Source organism: Doryrhamphus excisus, linkage group LG20, assembly GCF_037039965.1.
Source record: "Doryrhamphus excisus strain RoL-2023G ecotype Guam linkage group LG20, RoL_Dexc_Guam_v1.1, whole genome shotgun sequence".
NCBI lineage: Eukaryota > Metazoa > Chordata > Actinopteri > Syngnathiformes > Syngnathidae > Doryrhamphus > Doryrhamphus excisus.
Window position 1 is genome coordinate 9,933,354 of NC_136376.1, and position 16,568 is coordinate 9,949,921.

General features: G+C 39.9%; 1 protein-coding gene across 1 annotated transcript; it reads left to right on the plus strand.

Annotated features, from left to right (window-relative positions):
* Positions 1–45: 45 nt before the first annotated feature.
* On the plus strand, positions 46–15,538 carry eif2ak2 (eukaryotic translation initiation factor 2-alpha kinase 2). Its single transcript, XM_058058327.2, has 19 exons — positions 46–490; positions 593–707; positions 776–912; positions 988–1,102; positions 4,094–4,167; positions 4,257–4,400; positions 4,499–4,631; positions 8,971–9,026; positions 9,102–9,186; positions 9,348–9,379; positions 9,792–9,828; positions 9,925–9,965; positions 10,041–10,160; positions 10,271–10,396; positions 10,484–10,682; positions 10,756–10,893; positions 12,565–12,666; positions 14,030–14,092; positions 14,181–15,538. The coding sequence occupies exons 1-19, from the start codon at positions 378–380 to the stop codon at positions 14,307–14,309; spliced, it is 1,959 nt and encodes a 652-aa protein (XP_057914310.2). The 5' UTR covers positions 46–377; the 3' UTR covers positions 14,310–15,538.
* Positions 15,539–16,568: the final 1,030 nt, after the last annotated feature.

Here is a 16,568-nt window from a genome sequence, read left to right on the forward strand (position 1 = left end):
CCCAAGAGTCTCTGCTGTACCGTTTACTTCCTGGGAGCGTAATCTGTCAATTGTATTTCATATTTTACTACAACTATTCCAGTTACTGTATTCTAAACAGAATATATGGACGATGTTTTGAAACATTTTGCACTTTATTCACGATCCAGTCTTTCTTGGATAGCGACTGAAAGGAATTTTGTGGATTTTCGGATCGCCTTGGGAGGGATGAATGGGAAGTGAAAAGTTTTAATTTGTACAAAATGAAACCGAAACCTATTATGAGCTAAGCTAGCTTGAATGGGCGATAAGCACCGATTTTTTCTGTCCGTAGAACCTATGTTCTATACATGTAATTCATGGAAGTTGCGTTGTTTTAAGGGACCAATTTATGATTGATGATGGCTGCGGAAAATTACGTAGCTAAATTAAACCAGTATATTCAGAAAAAGGATTTCTCGGAATTCAGGTATGAAGACGTTGGAACCGATGGCCCGGATCACATTAAAACGTGAGTTGAAATGAATCTGGTCGGCTACGGAATGTTTGTCAGCAAAATAATTCCATGTTGTGTAAAATGGCACAACATATTAAATAATATTTGTCCTCCCAGATTTACCATAAGAGTTGTCGTGAATGGCAAAGCCTACCCTGAGGGAGTGGGAAACAACAAGAAGGACGCCAAACAGCAGGCAGCCAAACATGCTTTAAAAGGCTTATTGGAAGAGGTTGTTATCTAAAATGATCATTATCACATCACTGCATGTGGTCATGTTTGTGTCATGTATGTTTACAGAGTCAGAATGCATCCAATGCATCTGTTGGACTGATCCAATCTCAAAATGATTATGTATCCTGGCTTTATTCCTATGCTCAAAAAATCAAGATGTCATGCTGTGTCAAAGATATTGAATCAACAAATAAGACTTTTCAGTAAGTTCCAAAAATGCACCTCAGCTATGTTGACGAATGCTCACTGACTAATGCAAACTGTTTTGTGTGTAACAGATGTAGATTCATGGTTGCAAAGATTGAGTATCCAGTTGGGACTGGGACAACAAAGAAGGAAGCTAAGGAAGAAGCTGCAAAGCTTGCTTATCACGAGATAGTAGATGGTTCACAGGTAAGTTATGCACAACGGCAGTGGTGCTTCAAGCTATGGGCCATGTGGTAGTGGTGGGCCGATCGATCCATATCTACAGTAAAGTCTCGTTATATCGATATCGGTTATATCGATAGTACTGCTTATTACGATACTATTTTCATTTCCCGGCAAATTTCTAGTCTTTTATGATATAATTAGTTCCGGTTAGTACGATACCCGGTTATTATGATAATCCGGTTTAAAGCTGAATCAATATTTGCTTAAGGATTTCAATACCACCATTAGCGAAATCTGTAAACGGCGTATTGTTTGATTTTCGACTAACACCGTTTCGGCTTTTCCACCGACGGACGGTAATTAGAGGATTACAGGTAATTAATATGAGGTAAGCATTAAACAATCTTTTGAAGTAAAGGAGTAAATATTTGTATAATTTAGAGGGAAGATTCAGTGAATAGTCTTAGTGTTTTCATGACGAGGATGACGAGGATGACGAGGATGAAGAACCAACTGACATAGCATACACACCTATTCCAACGAAGACACAAGCGTACAAATACATGTATTTAATTGTGTTGTATTCAGATATCTTTTTATCGCCTGCAATAATCACTGTTTTTCATATGTACATGCTGGCGTTCGTGGTTTCTCTCGTGTGTATAGAACAATGTCGAGTGCATTATTGCCCACTTTTAATGCAGTTCGGCGCAGGATCGGATATATCGATAGTCCGGTTATATCGATATTTTTTTCGACTCCCGAGAATATCGATATAACGAGACTTTACTGTATATGTGCCCTGTGATTGGCTGGCAACCAGTACAAGACGTACCCCACCTCTCGCCTGAAGACAGCTGGGATAGGCTTCAGAATACCCGCAACCCCAGGCAGACAAGCCCAGGCATACCACAGAGAGAGCAGGAGGATGACAGAAAGGAGGTTATATTTTCAGGCCAAAAACAAGAACACGGGAAGTCCTAAGAAGCCTGTGGAACAAAAACTTTTCTTGTGCTAATAAAGTATTTTATATTAACTTATAAACTCTGCCCCAATTATTTCCTGAATTTTAACTGATTAATAATATAAAAGGCAAATCCAAAAAAATAATTTTCAGTGCTCATCAAGTTGTGGGCGCCCTCTACAGACAGGATCTATGCTAGTCAGCTGTCATCACATGGTCACCATGTGACCAAACCAAACAGGCTAAGGTAGGGGATGGGGGTGTCACTCCACCTGTGCTTAAACCAGGGGTCTCAAACTCAATTTACTTGGGGGCCACTGGAGCTCGGGTCTGGGTGAGACTGGGCCGCATCAGGTTTTCCAAACACATTTATTAAAAACAAAAAAATTTAAAAACTTCGCTTTGGTTCCAATTTTCTACAAGAAAAGCTCTGATAAAACATTCCACTGTTCTCAAATATCTTATTTTTTATTTTTCTACACAAAATAAGATGAAAAATAAATAAACACATCAAGAATAAAGAAAATCAATCAACCAGTAATAAATAAATATAATAATAATGATAAAACGGCAAATAAAAACTTAAGAAACCACATATAGTTGGTGGGTAGACAATTTTTTTTTTCAGATTAAAATGAACAAAGCATTATTAGAGCCCTGTAGACATGACAAAACACGACTATAGTCACATTTATACTCTTTTTATTTACAACATATTGCGCAACTGCAGGGTCTTGAGACACATGCTAACTCGCAAACTAGAGAGCTAGCGACCTAAACGGTAGCCTTCAAGTTATTTCCTTTAAACTTAAATAGCCAAAAACTTACCACTTCCACACGGATAGGGAGGATAACTATTAACAGTTATTTAACCTTTAACATGAACATTAATCAAACGTAATATTTTTTTCTGGGTACATGATACCATACAGCATCCATATCAAACTTATGCGGGCCGCACTAACATTAAACTTTCATATCAAGGCGGGGGCCTGAAACTAGTGTCCTGCGGGCCACATTTGGCCTGCGGGCTGCGTGTTTGAAACCCCTGGCTTAAACCCTCTGATTAATTATACGATGAAAAAGGTAAATTTCAACAGTAATTTATCAAATTTCCTCCCCTCCTAAATAGACCCCCAGGGGGACATGACAGAAAATAACCAGAACCACTGCCCTACTCCTCAACATCATCACCCTTCATCACTTGCTGGCTGTGACACAGGCAGATCTTTAAATAAACGGCACACATTTTTACAAACTGTGACGTTTATTATGAAACAACAACAACCAGCATTGTAACAAAACATTTATAAACATAAAAAATGTACTAAATATACATTAATTTATTCATTTTCTACCGCTTATCCTCACAAGGGTCGCGGGGGCTGTCTTCGGACGAGAGGCGGGGTACACCCTGGACTGGTGGCCAGCCAATCACGGGGCACATATAGACAAACAATAATAATAATAATATTATGGTACTAATTGTTATTACTTAATAATATTATGGTACCCATTATGTCATTGTATGGTCATATTAAAAAAACAAAAAAAACAACCTTAAACTGTATTATGGAAAGCAGGAAGTGAACAAATGTAACAGTTACTGATTGTAAAAGTACCAGATGGAGGGGTAGGATTTAATAAGCTTTGCTTCTTCCTACTCTTTTTGGACATGTGGAACTGTGAACTGATTATGGGATGCACTCAATTGTAATCGGATGCATGTTCAAATGAAATAAAACCATTACCATTATCATATTTTTTCAGAGAAACCAGTGCATTTTTGATTTAAGTTAAACATTAACTTGTGTTCATTCATTGTTTGTACAGTTAAACTTTTTCCTATTCATGCGAAATGTGGTCCAGTTTTCTTTTAAATCCAATATAGGTGTCAACATAATTGTGTTGGAGGGTGATGCGAGGCAGTCTGATGCAATTTAAGCAAAATAAGCTGGGAACAAAAATTGCACCTTAATCAGTTTTAATTGCTTGTAAGTATGCACCGTTCGAATGAAGCCATTAATGTTATTTTAATGTTGCTGAAGACTGAAGACAAGAACGCATCTTTCACTTTCAATCAACAAATGGAAGAAATGAAGAAAACTCCATCAGAGATCTGGTAAGCACACACTAGCTGTATTGATTAAACTGTATCGCCAGTGTACATTGTTTATTATCTTATTGATAAATATTTATTTGGTATTGCAGTGACAAGGGACCAAACCTGAAGTCTGAAGATGATGGCTTTGCTGAGCCCAATTATATCGGACTTATGAACTCTTACTGTCAGAAAAAACATTGCAGTCGTAATTTCATCGAAGTGGGGAGAAGTGGCCCGTCTCATAACCCAAAGTATTTCTCAGCCTCAAGTCTGGCTATTCAATAATATGCAATATAAAATTCTAGTTTCTATAATAATGGCTTCAACTGTTCCATTCTTGTCAACACAGATTTTTCTACAAGGTAGTGATCGATGGTGAAGACTACGCCGTGTGCGAGGGGAAGAGTATCAAGGAAGCCAAGCAAAATGCTGCCCAGTCAGCCTTATCTAGCCTCAATGAAAAGTCATCTTTGGACATTGAGGTATGACTTATTGACTGTTGGCTTTTTAAATTACAGGTTATAGGTCAACCTTGGCACTTTTTAAACTTGAGGCTCTCTTGCTAGGTGCTAGCATGGTAGGCGTTAGCATGTTAGCATTTAAGCTAATTTACTCATGTCTCAAGGCAAATACACACATGGCATGATGTAGGGATGTTATAGGACAACTTTGGTTCTTTCTAAACTTGAGGCCCTCTTGCTAGGTGCTAGCATGGTAGGTGTTAGCATGTTAGCATTTTAGCTAATTTACTCGTGTCTCAAGGCAAATACACACATGGCATGATGTAGGGATGTTATAGGACAACTTTGGTTCTTTCTAAACTTGAGGCCCTCTTGCTAGGTGCTAGCATGACGACTGTTAGCATGTTAGCATTTTAGCTAATTTACTCATGTCTAAAGGCAAATACACACATGGCATGATGTAGGGATGTTATACGACAACCTTGGCACTTTCTAAACTTGAGGCCCTCTTGCTAGGTGCTAGCATGGTAGGCGTTAGCATGTTAGCATTTAAGTTAATTTACTCATGTGTAAAGGCAAATACACACATGGCATGATGTAGGGATGTTATAGGACAACTTTGTTTCTTTCTAAACTTGAGGCCCTCTTGCTAGGTGCTAGTATGACGACTGTTAGCATGTTAGCATTTTAGCTAATTTACTCGTGTCTCAAGGCAAATACACACATGGCATGATGTAGGGATGTTATAGGACAACTTTGGTTCTTTCTAAACTTGAGGCCCTCATGCTAGGTGCTAGCATGACGACTGTTAGCATGTTAGCATTTTAGCTAATTTACTCATGTCTAAAGGCAAATACACACATGGCATGGTGTAGGGATGTTATAGGACAACTTTGTTTCTTTCTAAACTTGAGGCCCTCTTGCTAGGTGCTAGCATGACGACTGTTAGCATGTTAGCATTTTAGCTAATTTACTCGTGTCTCAAGGCAAATACACACATGGCATGATGTAGGGATGTTATAGGACAACTTTGGTTCTTTCTAAACTTGAGGCCCTCTTGCTAGGTGCTAGCATGACGACTGTTAGCATGTTAGCATTTTAGCTAATTTACTCATGTCTAAAGGCAAATACACACATGGCATGATGTAGGGATGTTATACGACAACCTTGGCACTTTCTAAACTTGAGGCCCTCTTGCTAGGTGCTAGCATGGTAGGCGTTAGCATGTTAGCATTTAAGTTAATTTACTCATGTGTAAAGGCAAATACACACATGGCATGATGTAGGGATGTTATAGGACAACTTTGTTTCTTTCTAAACTTGAGGCCCTCTTGCTAGGTGCTAGTATGACGACTGTTAGCATGTTAGCATTTTAGATAATTTACTCGTGTCTCAAGGCAAATACACACATGGCATGATGTAGGGATGTTATAGGACAACTTTGGTTCTTTCTAAACTTGAGGCCCTCTTGCTAGGTGCTAGCATGGTAGGCGTTAGCATGTTAGCATTTAAGCTAATTTACTCATGTGTAAAGGCAAATACACACATGGCATGGTGTAGGGATGTTATAGGACAACTTTGTTTCTTTCTAAACTTGAGGCCCTCTTGCTAGGTGCTAGCCTGATGACTGTTAGCATGTTAGCATTTTAGCTAATTTACTCGTGTCTCAAGGCAAATACACACATGGCATGATGTAGGGATGTTATAGGACAACTTTGGTTCTTTCTAAACTTGAGGCCCTCTTGCTAGGTGCTAGCATGACGACTGTTAGCATTTTAGCTAATTTACTCATGTCTAAAGGCAAATACACACATGGCATGATGTAGGGATGTTATACGACAACCTTGGCACTTTCTAAACTTGAGGCCCTCTTGCTAGGTGCTAGCATGACGACTGTTAGCATGTTAGCATTTAAGTTAATTTACTCATGTATAAAGGCAAATACACACATGGCATGATGTAGGGATGTTATAGGACAACTTTGGTTCTTTCTAAACTTGAGGCCCTCTTGCGAGGTGCTAGCATGACGACTGTTAGCATGTTAGCATTTTAGCTAATTTACTCATGTCTAAAGGCAAATACACACATGGCATGATGTAGGGAGTTTATACGACAACCTTGGCACTTTCTAAACTTGAGGCCCTCTTGCTAGGTGCTAGCATGGTAGGCGTTAGCATTTAAGTTAATTTACTCATGTGTAAAGGCAAATACACACATGGCATGATGTAGGGATGTTATAGGACAACTTTGGTTCTTTCTAAACTTGAGGCCCTCTTGCGAGGTGCTAGCATGACGACTGTTAGCATGTTAGCATTTTAGCTAATTTACTCATGTCTAAAGGCAAATACACACATGGCATGATGTAGGGAGTTTATACGACAACCTTGGCACTTTCTAAACTTGAGGCTCTCTTGCTAGGTGCTAGCATGATGACTGTTAGCATTTTAGCTAATTTACTCATTTCTAAAGGCAAATGACACAAATGGCAACATGGCATGATGTGGGCACACTATGGGACGGCATCAACCTTTTCGGTACTTGAGGCTGTCTTGCTAGGTGCTAGCACGGTAGCCGTTGGCGCACCGGGCCCGAGGTTCACAGCACAGGTGGCAAGCCCATCAAAATTTCCGCAGGAATTTTCTAGTTTACAAATGCAGCCTGAACAACCAATGTTAAAGACGCCGTCTTTTTTTTTCTCCAACTCTTCAATTTTCTATGTTTTCAACTCGTCCTCTTACGGTCGTTTCTCAACCGATATACAAAACGAGCAGATCTATGCAAAGCCCCGACTCTCAGGCCGCTCACGGTCATCTCATGGTGTCGATATCTCGAATCATTTGGCCGTAAGAAGCTTCTGTTCGACATGAGCGATTCAGCCTTTTCAGTCCTTTGTGCTGATTCACTGTCATGGCCGCCATCTCCTCCTCCTCACAGCCCCTCCCTTCAAAAACCACGGTGTGTTGACGTGTGCGATTACAATGATTCCCTTCCCAGCTGATACCATACAGCTCATGTATTGTGTAGATTTTGAAAGTTTGATTTTTCTAATTAAGCACAGCGACTCCAGGCACCTCAAAGACCAGAGTATCAAAATATCAACATTTTTATAGAATCCATGATACAGCATTAAGATGTGTTATCATCATGTCAGGAATCGATAGTTCAGTATCGACCCGCATGTCACTCACTCTCTGCTCTTTAGTCCTCCATGACAAGGCAAGTGCTGCTTTCAATTGGAAAACAACACATGACATGTACGGACAATCCCCCCCTATTGCGCAGGTTCCATTGAAAATGAATGGAGTAGCGGCGATGTCGCCTCCCATGTTTGCCGTATTTGTTTTTGACAAATAAAATGATGTAAGAACACGAGTGATTATCAAGAAAATCATGGAAATGGTTGGATACCAGCTCTTAAGTTAGTTATAGATATATATATATATATATACAGTAAAGTCTCGTTATATCGATATTCTCGGGAGTCGGAAAAAATACCGATATAACCGGACTATCCATATATCCGATCCTGCGCCGAACTGCATTAAAAGTCGGCAATAATGCACTAAGCTGCTCGACATTGTTCTATACTATAGAACAATGTCGAGCAGCTTAAATCAATCTTTGCTTAAGGATTTCAATACCAAAAAAGAACACGGCGAACGGCTGCTTCCAGTCAACTTTATTTTTCACACTTCCACCACCAGAGCACAGCACACACACCGATTCCCGCACTTCCCGGTTCACAGGTCATGATCAACACGCCCCACATAGCTGGCCAAACACATGCCTGCAACAGAAGAACCAACTGCGTTCGTGGTTTCTCTCGTGTGTATAGATTCTATACAGGCATGTGTTTGGCCAGCTATGTGGGGCGGGTTGAGCATGACCTGTGAACCAGGAAGTGCGGGAATCTGTGTGTGTGCTGTGCTCTGGTGGTGGAAGTGTGAAAAATAAAGTTGACTGGAAGCAGCCGTTCGCCGTGTTCTTTTTTGGTATTGAAATCCTTAAGCAAAGATTGATTTAAGCTGCTTTTGTATCGATATAAGCAGACCAAATTGGCTGGCGGGAGATGAAAAGGGCATCGTAGTAACCGGATTATCATAATAACCGGGTATTGTACTAACGGAACTTATTATATCATAAAAGACTAGAAATTTGCCAGGAAATGAAAATAGTATCGTAATAAGTAGTAATTCGTTATAACCGATATCGATATAACAAGACTTTACTGTATATGAGTATTGAAGCCAGACCAGTAATCAATGTCAGATTCTCTCATTACTGTTAATTAGACACAACCTACATTTGATTGCAGTTAGACCCAACTTTGCTGTGCTACAGTTTCTTTTGTGTCCGACAGGTCAGATCACCTGCCAATAGTGCATCAAAAATCCTGGCCGCCTCTCCAAACATGCAGTAAGTGACTGAGAAGAACCTGAAATTGTAACATCAAATAAGGAAAAATTTAGCTTTTTTTCATTTTCAAAACAGGTCAAGTGATTCAATTCAATTTCACAGCATAAGCTCACCTCCAGGTTTCTCACGTCACTTGGCTGAGTCTTCTCCCAAAGTTCAGGTTCGTTCGTACCAACAATAAATGTTATTTGTTATTCATCATTATTAATTATGTAAGGGAAATGCTGTGATCCTTCAAAGAGTAATGTAAAATCACAGTTTGATATTTCGTGTTTAATTTGATTTACCTGATTTTAATGTTGATAACTTTTCTCTCTCAAGGGTAAAAGTCCAGACTGCAAACCTAAAATTAAGTAAGTCAACCTCTGAGCTCAACTGTGAATAAAACTTTCATATTTACATATTTGGAATCTCAGTTTTCGTATCCACACGATTTTCATAGGATTCGCTTTTTGTTTGAATTACTGCTAAAATGTGTCGCTTTTCATACGTCTTGGTTATCGTACGGCCAAACGGGTGGTTCCACTGTACTGCTGAAAAAAGTAAAAAAAAGATGGTCTATGGTCCTGTGTCTCGAAAACAACACAGGAGGAGTTATGGTGCCAATTTTAAGATAATGGCCATCAAACAACTGTCGATTAGATAAGAAACACCAAACCATTTGTATTTCAATCCACCAGTTTGAATTGACCAAAAACAAGTGTTTTCTTATATTTGGGTGAATGTCACATTTGGTTACTGTTGTTTCCTTTGTTTTCTTTTTAGAATTGCAGCAAAGTTCCACGATGCATGTAGCCCAGAGGTAAAGAAATAGAAGTCTCATTTGAAACCATTTGCTGTTGTTGGGTGACTATTTGCTTCAGTGTGTCAACTTCAATCCATAATTGTATTGTTTAAGGAAGCAAAGCGTGCGGATATCAAAGGCCAGTATGTCTCGAGGTATGTGAATTCAAATGCTTTTGAATTATATCAAATTAATTTAGCATCAGTGACGTATTCTATTCTATGCAACAGGTTCAAAGAAGACTTTGACTTTAAGGAATACATTAGCCGGGGAGGCTTTGGTGAGGTTTTCCGGGCAAAACACAAGCTTGAAGGAAAGGACTACGCTGTGAAGGTTGTCCCTTGGGAAGAGTAAGTCAAGTCGTGTGTTTCATTTTGCTAAAACTATTGCGGTCCGCCTTGAAATGTAATCAAAATAAAATACGGGGCATGTTAAATTAATCAAAGGTCATTCTTGTCAGAAACTCTATACGCGAGGTATCAGCTTTATCAGAGCTTCATCACAAAAACATTGTGAGATACTACACTTGCTGGTTGGAAGAGACTGATTACCAATGTGACAATAAAGCTCGCAGTTCCTTTCGCCGGTGAGTTCCATTCAAGCCTTCGTTCGATCTGTTCTCCGCAGAACATATTAACAACATCAGCATCCCTTTTTCTTTTCAATGGTACAGAAAAAATCAATCGAGAGGGTTCTTGTATATTCAGATGGAGTTGTGCAACACCAAAACACTGAGGCTGTGGATAGACGACATGAATGCCACGGATATCAAACCTTCACAGAGAAGGCAAGGAAGTCTTGAGATTGCGCAGCAAATAATTTGTGGGGTTGAGTGCATTCACGACAAAAAGTTAATCCACAGAGACCTGAAGGTGAGTTAATGTACGGGTAATCATCACTGACAGATGGGAGGTTCTTATTTGTTTTTTTTTTCTCAATGGTTAGCCTGCCAACATCCTGTTTGGGCTGGATGGGGTCGTTAAGATCGGGGATCTTGGCCTTGTTACTGTTGACTATGAACCTAAAAGCCTGATGGAGAGAAGTGGATTCAAGGGAACTAAAACTTACATGGCCCCAGAGCAGGTGAGTGATACCTTAGTATTTTCTATATAATATAGTATTTTTGCTTTTCAATATGTCTCCATTATTTATGCTATAGCATTAGTCCAAAACAGTGAAAAGATTACATGGGAGTATTTCTCATGTTTACAGTTACACAATTCAGCATGTCCGAAAAGGAGTAGAAATAGGCAATATATATTTAATCAATTTTGCGTTCACTTCCTGTGTTCGATATACACTACAGTAATCCTTTGTTTACGGTGTTTAATTGGTTCCAGACTCAACCGTGACAAGTGAATTTCTCTAGGATTTCTTATTTAGAAATAGAATATATTCATAGTTGGAGCACAGAAAGTGTTTACATTGTTAAAGCCTTCTAGACATGAAGTAACACCCCTATATTCACTGTTACATTCGTAATACCAAATATAGTAGTAGATATAATAAGATTAAATAAGCCATTCAAGAACGGGCGGCACGGCGGTCTAGTGGTTAGCGCGCAGACCTCACAGCAAGGAGACCAGGGTTCAATTCCACCTTCGGCCATCTCTGTGTGTAAATGTAAGACAGTGTGTGGAAGAAGGACGGAAGTAAGAAGTCGAAACTTACCACTTCCGCACGGAATGGGAGAAGAACTTTTTGTCACTCAATCATGTCATGCAGTGTGAAGGTAATGTAATCTAATGTCTCATCAATGTAACATCACTGATACCTCGTGTGCACGGTGGTCTAGTGGTTAGCGCGCAGACCTCACAGCTAGGAGGCCAGGGTTCAGTTCCGCCCTCGACCATCTCTGTGTGGAGTTTGCATGTTCTCCCCGTGCATGCGTGGGTTTTCTCCGGGTACTCCGGTTTCCTCCCACATTCCAAAAACATGCTAGGTTAATTGGTGACTCCAAATTGTCCATAGGTATGAATGTGAGTGTGAATGGTTGTTTGTCTATATGTGCCCTGTGATTGGCTGGCGACCAGTCCACGGTGTACCCCGCCTCTCACCTGAAGACAGTTGGGATAGGCTCCAGCACCCCTGCGACCTTTGTGACGAAAAATGAATGAAGCCATTCAAGACTTCAAGACTTATAAGACTCGTGTTTGTGTGTGTTGTTATAAATTCAAAAGGAAGTGGTGTTGAGGGTTCGGATTTGAGTTGTCAGCATTGCGTGGGTTAATGTCCATAAAAGTAGCCCGCGTTTTTATCAGGGATTTTTATTAGGAATTATTATGACTATTGTGAGATCATTCAAAGCTGCAATAAAAGCCTCTTGTTCTGGCGTGTATCGCTGATCATTACATTACGTTACATTACTAACGCTTAGTGACAAGTGTAGAATGCACCATTGTAGACTGTAGAACCGTTTTGGAGTGCGTCACACATTGCCAGTGAGTGATGCTGGAACACTGAGTGCAAGTAGGATTGCAAGGTTTATAGCATGCGATGTGCCGTTTCAATCCCACCTCACGCATTGCCACTTCGATAGCATGATGTGTATTGTCATTCACTGTAGCAATGCCGTAGCTAACAGTCTGATAGACTTCTGGGTGACTTGTTCCCGCACAGCAGCGCTCTTTTATTCTCCTGCAGATAGCGCCATCAAACCACTTTCTTTTTTAAGTTACATAGAAAAGAAATGTAGAATTGTGAATAAGCAGAAACCCTTACTGGTCTGACTAATGCCTTCTTCATTCATGGCAGAAAACCAAGAACACCTACAACCGAAAAGTGGACATATTTGCTCTGGGTCTCATTTATTTTGAGCTCCTCTGGAATGTGTTTACCGTCACTGAAAAACAAAAGGTGAGTGTTGCACCTATTGAGCTGTGATGTCATCCTAAAAGGCTCACAATGCGCTCATATTAAAGTTAGTTCAAGTTAAACGAGAAGTTTATTAACAATGACAACTATGTGAATGTTGCCATTGCAGCACTTTTATTGGAAGTGAATGGCATTAATTGATTAAATTGTTTAGCTATGTCAGACTTCATGTTGTAACTGTTCATCCATTCAACTTTCAGCTTCCGAGTTTTATTAATTATCCTGGTTTTTATCCTGGAGTTTTATTAATTATTTCAACATCAACACCTATTATGCTTTTTCCACTTTTCTGACCTATAAATGTAGTTAGAATGTTGTATGCTCGTGTTAAACGATGCCAAAGTTTCAGATAATGAGGTTTGAGCATTTGGAGCCCTGAAAGAAGTTTGGGGTGGCTCGAAACGCTCTGTTTCAGAGGGCGTTGTAACACTGGCTGTTTAGTGATGTCACACAGATAGCCTTCCTTATTTGGGCGTGCGCTGAAGGCGAGATACGCTCGCTTTGCTCCTCTGTTTACAGTGTTGGCAATGGCTCCCAGTAAGTGGTTCTTTGGGTGGAAAAGAAAGCTAATATGTTTCAAATTTTCAGCAAAAAAATAAAAAATTTAATCTGTGAACGGCATTTCACGCTGGACTGTTTTGTGAACACGGGCCAGTATGGAGCTGGACTAGCCGACAAACTGTTGCTGAAGCCTGACACCTTTTCAATGTTACTTGATGGTGTGAAAGAGTAACAGCAAACAGTAAGTACCAATTTATCAGTGTCCTAACAGTATTTACTTTATGTAAGTCATGGAACAAAAGCGCTTATATGTGTAGCAGTATAAAGTGTGCATACAGGGGGCCGGGTTGCTAATTGCCATTTCCCACCACAATCAGTGAGTCTACCTCAGTTTTTTAAACACTGTTAGTCCCGTAAAAACCAAATGCTAAATCTACTTACCATTCAGAGATGTCTTCTAGTAACCTCAGACTGTCCAGTATCCGGATCCGGAGTACTTCCGGATCGGCTGTACGTTAAAAACAGACATTTAAAAAATATAAATCACTGTTTATTATCAATTCTTATACAGATTTTTGGGTGAAGTAGCTGTCCAGAAGTCCCAAGAGTGGGCGTGCCTGGAGGCGGGCCGTGGGTGGAATAAATTAAAACTGTTTTCGTGGGAAGCACGAAATCCAAGAAATACAGCTAGAATAGGTTTCTATACTGGTTATTGTGTGTAGCTGCTCTACAGGTGTCCACAACTCAATACAAAGGGACGAAAAATGAGCATAATAGGTCCCCTTTATGAATGAAAGCTTCATTTGACATATTCTTATCCCCCCTGCCATTTCCTTTATACCAGCTCTGGGATGATGTCAGAAATCAGATACTTCCTCCAGATTTTTCGCATCATTTTCTCGCAGAGGTACAGTATGTCGACATCATTATAACTAAAAAAAACTTTTAAAACAACAACTGAATTCATTAACATGATTTTTATGCTTTTCTTGCAGGCAGAACTGATTAAGTCGATGCTTTGCTTCGAGCCAGAAGACCGTCCGGAAGCAAGTGAACTCAAGACCAAGCTTGAGGAGATTGATCTTGTAGTTAAACTTAATCCTACCGACAGAAATACTGTCTGAGTAACAAAGGCCACACACCCTCGCCTTTGCTGTTGCCTTCATGCTTGGGTGGGTTTTTTCGCACTTCGCTATTTCCTCCCTTTTAAAATAACCAAGACTAGCTTAACATTTTTCTAAAGCTGCTGCACCTTACCACATTTTAAGCCTCTGCCTTAATATACTATATTTTTTTAATTAGTGTTGAACATGAACGCGAGTGGTTAGCGGACAGGCCTCACAGCTAGGAGACCCGAGTTCAATTCCACCCTCAGCCATCTCTGTCTGTGTGGAGTTTGCATGTCCGAGTACTCCGGTTTCCTCCCACATTCCAAAAAACATGCTAGGTTAATTGGCGACTCCAAATTGTCCATAGGTATGAATGTGAGTGTGAATGGTTGTTTGTCTATATGTGCCCTGTGATTGGCTGGCCACCAGTCCAGGGTGTACCCCGCCTCTCGCCTGAAGACAGCTGGGATAGGCTCCAGCACCCCCGTGACCCTTGTGAGGATAAGCGATAAAAATGAATGAATGAATGAAATACAAACATGAATTACTATCAACAGCAACTCAGCCAATACAGGAAGGTGTTTATTTTCCTCTTTTGATCTTGATTGTTTCATATGTTATGTTTTTTTAATGACTTTTTATGATTGCAATATGAGCTATGTAACATTTTTCACAGACACGATCATCTGTAGAAAGAGATTAGCGATAGATAGCGATTTTAATTGGTATAAACTGGTATAAATTGGTATTGGTATAAACTTTATCATTGAGGTCAATTTGTCACGCCCTGTGTGGGTTCCCACGTGACAGTTTGTGTATGTTCCCTCTCTGGGCTTTAGTTTCCATTTTTTACACTCTTATTTTGTATTTGACTTCCTGTTTTGCCTTGTCTGCCTTCATTGCCATAGTCACCCACAAATGTCCCTGATTTCTGTCTGTATTTAGCTCAGGTGTGCGCTTCTCCCCGCGTGGCATCATTATCGTTTGCCCGTTTGCTTCCTGAGTTGCTTTATCCTGCTGCTGCAATTATTGCTAAAATAAATATTTTGGTCCTGTTCTCTGCATCCTGGGATCGAACCGTAAAGCTCTCGAGCCCCATCGTGACACAATTGTAATTCAAGGTATGATTGTCGAGGTTATGCAAAGCAAATACCCCTTCTCATACATTCTTTATGTTATAAAATTATAATTGGTATGTTTTTAGATGTAACTGGTCATTGTTCCATAAAAACCTCTATTGCTGAGTGACTTTTGTTGTCTTTTTAAACTACACCTGTAGGGGGAGCTGTGGGTCTGTCATTGGCGAGAGTGGAGTGTTTCACATTGAACATGAAAGGCCAGCAGTCTGTGTGTGACGTCTAATTATCCCGTAGTGGATCATTTGCATCATCTAACAGGCTAACAAGAGCCAAATGCAGTCACCTGGCTGAAAATAAGAGTTAAATATGAGCTCCATCAGTTCTAAGATATACTTGGGGAGGACTTCATCCTATGTATACAGTACAGTATCCCGCCCACTCTCTGTGCCGATGCTGCTAGCCACGCCCCCCGCAACATGTGACCAAGGTTAGCTACAAGTGTTAGCTATCATTGACTATACAGTATATCGTCCCATACTGTCAAAGACAGCTTTGGGCATCCAAGGAATGTGTTATGCTCATTCCTTTGCAGTGTGCTTATATTAAACTGGAACCTTTAAAACAGGGGTCTCAAACACGCAGGCCAAATGTGGCCCACAGGACACTAGTTTGAGGCCCCCGCCTTGATATGAAAGTTTAATGTTAGTGTGGCCCGCGCAAGTTTGATATGGATGCTGTATGGTATCATGTACCCAGAAAAAATTATTACGTTTGATTAATGTTCATGTTAAAGGTTAAATAACTGTTAATAGTTATCCTCCCTATCCGTGTGGAAGCGGTAAGTTTTTGGCTATTTAAGTTTAAAGGAAATAACTTGAAGGCTACTGTTTAGGTCGCTAGCTCTCTAGTTTGCGAGTTAGCATGTGTCTCAAGACCCTGCAGTTGCACAATATGTTGTAAATAAAAAAGAGTATAAATGTGACTATAGTCGTGTTTTGTCATGTCTACAGGGCTCTAATAATGCTTTGTTCATTTTAATCTGAAAAAAATAATTTTCTTAATTTTTAATTATTTGCCATTTTATTTATTTATTATTGATTTTCTTTATTCTTGATCTTATTTTGTGTAGAAAAATAAAAATTAAGATATTTGAGAACAGTGGAAAAATGGGAACCAGAGCAAACTTTATTCATTT